Source organism: Diadema antillarum, unplaced genomic scaffold, assembly GCF_040938485.1.
Source record: "Diadema antillarum isolate AM-2024a unplaced genomic scaffold, OU_Dant_1.0 scf00000095, whole genome shotgun sequence".
Taxonomy (NCBI): domain Eukaryota; kingdom Metazoa; phylum Echinodermata; class Echinoidea; order Diadematoida; family Diadematidae; genus Diadema; species Diadema antillarum.
Genome location: NW_027270984.1, coordinates 2,964,066 through 2,972,299, shown reverse-complemented (window position 1 = coordinate 2,972,299; position 8,234 = coordinate 2,964,066). Strand labels below are relative to the sequence as shown.

General features: G+C 37.2%; 1 protein-coding gene across 1 annotated transcript; it reads left to right on the top strand.

Annotated features, from left to right (window-relative positions):
- The first annotated feature begins 1,473 nt into the window (after window positions 1-1,473).
- LOC139718525 (uncharacterized) lies at window positions 1,474-7,131 on the top strand. Its single transcript, XM_071629997.1, has 4 exons — window positions 1,474-1,596; window positions 4,407-4,426; window positions 6,074-6,207; window positions 7,016-7,131. Exons 1-4 carry the CDS (start codon window positions 1,474-1,476, stop codon window positions 7,129-7,131), a joined length of 393 nt encoding a protein of 130 aa, XP_071486098.1.
- Window positions 7,132-8,234: the final 1,103 nt, after the last annotated feature.

The window sequence follows — 8,234 nt, the reverse complement described above, 5'->3', positions numbered from 1 at the left end:
TACCTTTAAATGCAGCAAGTGTTATTTGTACAGGATGAATACTGATGTAAGCTATGCATGATCACTTACCGTTGACTGTAGATGCATCTATAGGTATTCCCTTAGTGCAGTCGGTGCAGTCGACGTGATGTAGACCTATATAGCTAGTCTTTCTGGCCATCCTTTAGAAATCAATTGTTATATATCTGTAATTTAACCGAATGAGGAGCATCCCTATATAAATTCTTGTAGTTAGATAGCTGGATTTAGGATGAATTGACGGCCCCATGTTGATATGACAAGCGTTAGACGGCAAATGAATACTGTACAGTACTTGAGCACTACGCGCAGCGCGTATTGTTCATTCATGATCGTTTCCGGAATGAAACTCATTTACATACGAGCTGCATTTGGATCCGTCAAACTTACTCTTAAATGTCTAAAATTGTTATCATAATGAAATAGTAGAATTTGAAGAGAGGCAAATGATATCAGTCAACGGCATTTTGTTACGACTACGGAGATATATGAATGTTTTCATATGTTAGTGTGTAGTAACTTCGAAATATGAGATTTAAATGTCATAAGTGTTTGGTTGTGCCGGGATTCGTGTCCGCGGAGAATGTGCACTGAAGTGAATTGGAATACGCTGTGTTTCTCGGATATTTTCACCTTTTCGGCTTATTATTGATTGCGCGGACAATAAGAAAAAGGATAATCTACATGATATTAATAAAAATTGTATTTTCTTTCCAATGATGTATATCATACATCAGGTCTAAAGTTATATTTTAAGATAAAGGCAATATTACGTCATTAAAATAGTACGAAATTGGCACGGATCGCCATTTTCGGGCAAGTGCACGCATTCTACGCGGATCGCGATCCGCGTAGTAGGGTGTTTCCTACTACGTCCGCAATAAGCGTATATTAAGGGAAATTTTTAGTGTGAAAATCAGAAGGGGATGGGGTTACCGCCGTGAGCGGTCAAGGTGTAAACAACCCAATAAGCGGTCTGCCGACTGACATAGTCCAATGTAAGGAACAAAGTTAACCGCTGAGAGCGGTCTTTTATAATTATAGTTCAAAGAATAGTTTAGCCCCCATAATAACTTCAGATATAGAAAGACAGGATCTTATAGTATGATGAGTATTCCATAGAGGTAGTTTGATTCTGTATATGATGTAACAGTGGCGATAAATTGGTTTGTAAAGATCAGTTAATAAATTGATGTTTAGTGTTATTTCACTTTGAATTCAAAGACAAATCTCTTCTGACTTTTTATTAGTGTGATTAAGTTACAAACATTCTGGTATACAACCTCTGAAACATCTTACGCATTCAGATTTCCCTTTACTTCAAGATCATATATTTTGATCGAAACGAACTTATTCATTTGGTGGATAGTGCCCCCTGTTATCTTACGAGAATTAGCTTCAAAGATAATTAAGATAGTTAAAGTCTTTCCGCTCGGGACTTAACAATCTTACACGATGAATCCTGACAAACGACAACACAAGACAGAACACGATACAACACTGGCCAAAGATGGTGTAGGCTACACTCTCGAACCCCCAATAATGATGAGCGAGGAGAACAACGGCTTGGACGACGAAGTAGAAGCGGGGGGCCGCCACAATATATATATATATATATATATATATATATATATATATATATATACATATATATAATACTGTACCCCCTGTTTTCTCTTTCTCCTTTCTTTACTGTATCATTATGGAATATCGGTGATTTCTAATCGTATTTATTTTTGTTAGGTAACTGTAATCAATGAAGACATAAATTAGAAAAAAAACACTAAAATCTATTATCACGTTTTTTTTTTTCAAATTCAAAATGAAAATAATGCCAGAGTATACCCACCACTGACTAATCAATCAATTTCTGAAATTATGTAACCAGAAATCACTGTATAATCCGGCCGCATGTAATCAAACACTCGCTTCTTCCATCGGTAACTTCACAAGTATGATGCGACAATAAAACGGGTATAAAAAAACACGTCCCTGGGGCATGCCTTATAGTGACACAATGCGAGCGTCAAGGGATTTTCGAGCAGCCTTGATTCTCGCGTCTGATTCCTGCCTTTTCAAATTGTAGCAATTCGACACAGATCATTCCCTCGCCATGTCTTTTGTTAGTCACATTAATATGACAGAAACATGCAAGTTATGCTGAGTCAACAGGAAGGTGCATTCCAATGTCTTTTGTTAAACATTTCAGTACTTTAGCAATGATTGACAGATGAGGTCATCTCAAGAATATTAATATTGATTGATTTGGAAGGATTTTTTTGTGGGCGTTCCCAAGTAATCTGCAGAAAAATAGAAGAAAAAAAAATCGTTAAAAATATATGCAATGTTTCTAGATATTTGTTTTACCGCAAAAGTGATGTCGAGGGTATCATAAATCAACACTAATCAACATGTATTTGGATTTCAGAGCCCCTTTAATCTTCTCTCGTACTGTGTCGGTTGATTGCATGACGTCCCGTCGACGAAATAATGCGTTTTTCCGAATATTTATATTTCTTGAGCCCTTCAGAATTGTTTTAAAATACTGTACATGTACAATGGCAGGATCGTGCTTGTGAACATTCTAGAAAAAGAAACAGTATAGATGCCTATGAATTACAAGTACAGTAATAAATTGGACTGCTATACATGGTATCTGTAATGAGAACAACAATGATAACTGTAATAAAGATAACTAACTTACTATAAACTAATCAGGGGGGCTTACAAACTAATTAACTAGGTAACTAACTAAATCCCTCATTGATGAGGAATAACAATGATGATGATTATGATGATGATAATGATTTTTGTGTGTGTTCAACATTCTTTATTATGTCTTTAAACATTGTAACATTCAAAGCGTAGGTTGTCACCTGAAATAAGAGGAGACGCATTCGTCAAGACACAGACTAATTCGACGTGTCACAATCTAAAATAGATGTTAGGCCCTACAAAATATTTCCTAAATATATCTTTAATCAAAGTCTTTTATATTTGTGTCTAAAACAATCATTTCTATCTTAGCTATCAAATTCTCTCATTCTTCTGTTTCTCTTCCTTATATTATCTTTCTCTCCCTCCTCTGCATCTTCTTTTTCGCCCCTCCATGTTCCAATTGAACTCAGCTCCCTCCGCGCTCCCCCCCCCCCCCACTATGGAGTGAAATGAAATTTTCAACAGGACTCAAATAACAGGACAGACGTTCTGCCTTTAATGGTTTGGACGCTGAATCAAGTTTGATCCTCCTCAAGGTTAGAAGGGATATTAGGAGTTGTCGACGATGAATGTTTCCAAATTATTAATTGACCTCTCTTAAGCGATGATGCTCAAGATTTGGTAATATCGATGAAATGAACATTGACCCTATCTTAACAATTGTTATCACAGATAATTAGCGGTCGATGACAGTGAGTGTCTTCGAGGTAGCTCTAAGAGGTGGCTTTTTGGGTTGGGGAAAAACGATCAAGAGAGAATTAACTGTGACGCTCGATGTCTTGTTGTTGCTTTTATTAATTGTTATTACAGAATATTTATTAGGAGACGATGACAATGAATATCTTCAAACCTTAAAATCATTGAATATAGCGTAAGGGGTAATTCTTGTTATGGCTGACGAGGATAATCCATCGAGTGAATATTAATTCTCACATCCGACATCTTTGGCTTTAATATTTTTATTTTGTATCTTCTTTGATTATTTCATTTTTACTGGTACCATGACAATATTCTATTCCTTAAATTCGCCATTTACACTAAGATCTATTTTTCAAATTTTATTTTTCAATGCCAATTCTACAAAAACTTCAATGAGGTAATACAGCCATATCCATTTTAGAGACATACGATGTATACGAACAAGCATCTTTTTCCTATATCTCCCAAATGACAGTAATGTATCACCGTCCTTTAAAGCGTTATAACTTAATGAATCCAGCCAAAAATTGTGAAAATGTACCTGTAATAATATGCTGTTCTATTTTGTTTTCATTCTGTTTGAGAACCGTTGAGGATATTTCGTAGCAATCAAAAATCACGCCTGTAAATTGAATTTGTGATAAAAATTATCTCACAAACTAAAAAATAGAATAAAAGCAACCAAACAGAAGAATGGAACCGACAAAGCATGGAGTTTAATGAGCAGCAAATCCTTACAGCGCGTACCTTGTTCATTTTTGCAGCGTGATTAATGTGACGATGGAGATGGATTAAAGTCGTGAAGCCGCTCTCCTGCCTTAACATCTGTCCACTGGTTGGCGGGACCAGGATTGGGCGGGGGAAATTGTATAAATACGGGGGATCCTGACCAACGTGCTACAGACTCATCCTTAGCGGCATCATCATAGATCCACCTTCCACGTTTTCTTCTGGTCTCGCCATCGACACAGGTCTTCCACCAATTTAACAGGTAAGAATCTCCGAGCGAAAGTTAAATGTGTTCATGGATTGTGTTTGCTCTGATGTATATCTTAATGTCGTGCAATAGGTGTATCAATCTCTCTAATGTGTGACAGGTTGCCTTTGTAGGGTAAGTGGATAAGACAATGAACTTTAAATTACGAGATCTCTGGTTCGAGACTCTGGCAACAGTGGTTGTGTCTTCAAGGGCAGGCACTCTATCCCCATTGACTGCCTGGTCCTCGGGAGGCCAGGGGGACTTAGAGCTGTCGGCCCTGTGGAAACTTGCTCGTAAGAATCCAAATGCTTCCTTTGTGGACCACTTTGAATAAATCTAGACAGACAAGCGAAATACGTGAATCAAGGTAAACATGCAATAGATCATACTGTCTTTCAGTCAAGAATCCCGACCGTTAAGTTAAATTACTGGTGGAATATCCTCTTCTTCCATCGAAGATGTCAAAACAGTAGCAATATTACATAGATTGAAAAGTTTGTTTTTGCTAATGTTACTACCCCATAAATTGCCTATTCAACAGCAATAAGTCTTTTATCTTGTTTTTAGATTCGATGTTTCTCATATACATGTACTATTCGTACCGTATTGAGTAACAAAGACTAATTCTCGAGCGATCGATGGGCGACAGGGCACTAATACCTGGGAACATCTGAAATAGACGGTTTCAATCTGTAATATATAAAAATTGGTGGCTGCTTCTTTTCAAAAACCTTGTAGTAACGAACCATCTCATTCACCTGCTCACTCCAATTCTAATTTCTTAGGCAGGATTTCACTTGACGTGCATCAGTTAATTTGTTGCTATATATAGCGAACCTCAGGCAAGCTTTATGGTTGTTCTGCACAATCTTGTGTGAATAAAACATGCACAAAATTTCAGTACATTACAAAGAAAAAGTTATATTCTAGTATGCGAGCCACATGAAAATAGATGTGTATCAGTATCTGACTAGGGTTTTCCGATATACAAAACTCTCTATGATTTTATAGCAAATATTACCGGAACGGCTGGTGAGCAGATTGTAAGCCGCATAACACACCCAACAAATTTGCCTGTACGTGAATGGTTTTCAGTTCACTTGATAAAGTGCAGTCGATACTGGACACTGCTGGAATTGACTAATTAGATATAGAATCATGGAAGTGTGCCTGCAGCATGTGCAGCAAAGACTGAAGAAATGTCTTTGAGCTGAATTCCGCAACCTAGAAATGGATAATGATGCTCCATCAAATACTCTCTAAAAAATCGAGTGAAAATGTTCACTCTTGAAGGAGCGAATAACAGAAAAGAGTGAATTTTAAGCGAAAATGTTCATGTTCACTAATTTCGAGTGATCCCTGAGGTCACTCTAAAATGAGTGAAAATTAGCATTTTCACTCAAAATTCACTCTTTTCTGTTATTCACTCCTTCAAGAGTGAACATTTTCACTCGATTTTTTTAGAGTAATAGATAATTCAAACTCTATAGTGTATCACTGATACCAACTTAACTGTGAGGTTCTACATCTTAATATTTCATATTCTAATCTTTTAAAAGAATGTTCGTGATGTTTACAGAACGGTCCAAATGAGGTGTTCATCTTGTACTTTGATAATAAATTGTCTTTTCCTTTTCTTGCCGACGCCTTCGACCACAGAATGAAGGTCTTCGTCTTTGCCATCGCTGTCGCCGTGCTGGTTGGTTCCGTGGCCGCCACACCCGAAGAACTTGACGATCTGGAGCAGGCTGTGTACGGCTCGGAGCCGATGGTGAAGAGAGGTCGATTTGCCTGTGAGTTCTGGACTATTTTGTTTTATTTCAGTCATGAAGTTTGTAAGTTATTTGTTTGTAAAAAAAAAGTTATTTGTTTCTTAGCTCAGCTTTGATCAGATGTCGTCAAATGGAACAACAGTCTGCCTTTTCTACGAATACTTTTGTGATTTTTGTCATAACCAGTTTTTTTTTTAAAGCTATTATGTAATTGTATGTAAAGTGCACTCTCGTTATAACGAACACAGTTATATTGAAATTCCGGTTACAACGAAGAGAGATAAAAATTCAGGCCCTAACATTTGCCTAACATTATCCGCTCTGTGTTTGTTTCTACTGTTTGTTTGGCTAATAACGAAATTTCGATATAACTAAAGAAAACCTGCCGGTCCCGAGGAATTCTTAATAACGGGGAGTCTACTGTTTATGGGAGGACAGTAGCGAGGCAGGTCCATATAATAAAGCCACTGTTTACCATTGGGACCAGTGATCTAAAAATGTTCGAGTCATCACATTTTGATGCATAATGTGTAGGTCAGTTGTATCATAAGACATCCTACCATACACAAATTTCGCCATAAAGCCTAGAATATAAGGAGATATCACTACTTTTCCAAATAAACCATAATTGTAGAGGTTTATCCTAGGAACAATTTTGATAAAACTATCGTTCACATTTTGTATATTTACCAATACTTAACATTGATTATACTGATAAATATTTTTACATTGGTTATTTCTATCCGTAACTTACACATTTTAGAACTATACCCAGTGTAAAACCTGTCAGTTCTCTCTCAATATGCCTCCACTTGCCTTCCTCATAAAGTCTGCACCGGACTCCACGGTGAAAACTGCATCTGTGACCGTCGCTACAGGCGAAAGGACAACAGGAGATACCTCAGTTGCCGCGCCTCAGGTCTCGGTGAAATCGAAAACATCTAAAGCGTAAGTCTTTTGAATAAAATACGGTATGATTCGTATTGCAGGGCTCGACACTAACGGTGGCCCGGTGGCCCGGGGCCACCAAAAATGAAAGTCGGGCCACCAAATTTCAAAAAAGAGCAAATTTGGTGACCCGCCTCGGGCCACCAAATTTTTTTTAAAAGTAAGTCAATAAATTCGTAACTTTTTGCGCCAGATTTAATTAGCAGTTAAATTTGTTCAAAGGATGGCTGAAAAGAACTGAATGAATGACTGAGAGTGAGTGTTGCAAGTTTGTTGAAGTCTATTTATGAGTAGATATGTCCAACTTCTAATTCTTACTGTCATAAATCTTAAATATTTGACTCACTAAAAAAAAAGGACTTTTAATGTTTTTTATTGTTTTTTTTCGGGACACCAAATTTTTCTCTCGGGCCACCAAAAATTTGAAATTTAGGATTTTGGTAGCCCCATCGGGCCACCAAACAAAAAAGTTAGTGTCGAGCCATGCGTATTGTACATGAAAACGCCAAGACATGAAGAGAAAGAGAGCATGATAGGAGGTCGAAGAAAGCCTAAATAAAGGCGGATTCTTGCTTTGCAAGAGTTTCTCAGCACTCAACATACACAAACAAGTTCAATGAAATACACATTGTAATCTGTCAATAGAAATACATTGTATCACCACGAGGCCTATGCCCGACAGACAAGAGACAATACCTGCACAACATGCAGTTCACCATAATCTGGAATGATATAATTATGTTACCATCAGGAATGTTGTTTTCATTGCACAGTTACTGACTGGCATATAAGGCGCGAAAGATGCGTTTTGAAAGGTGATCCATCATATTATTCTTGCAGCCTGTTACACACTCGTTGAAAGTTATTTGCATCTTGCCTTTTTTGACAACTTTGCGTTGTATAAGACGATTGAATTAATCAGAAATAATGACGATACTCCGAGACAACGTCGCAATCATATAATTTTAAGTATTAAAAGAAAATGTCCTTTATGGTATACCTTCATTTATCTTTTGTAGAGCACGAGAATAATTCTAGCTCTCCGCACTATGACAATCCAACGTCTAGTCACCATGGATACTACCACTGCGCCCTCTGTA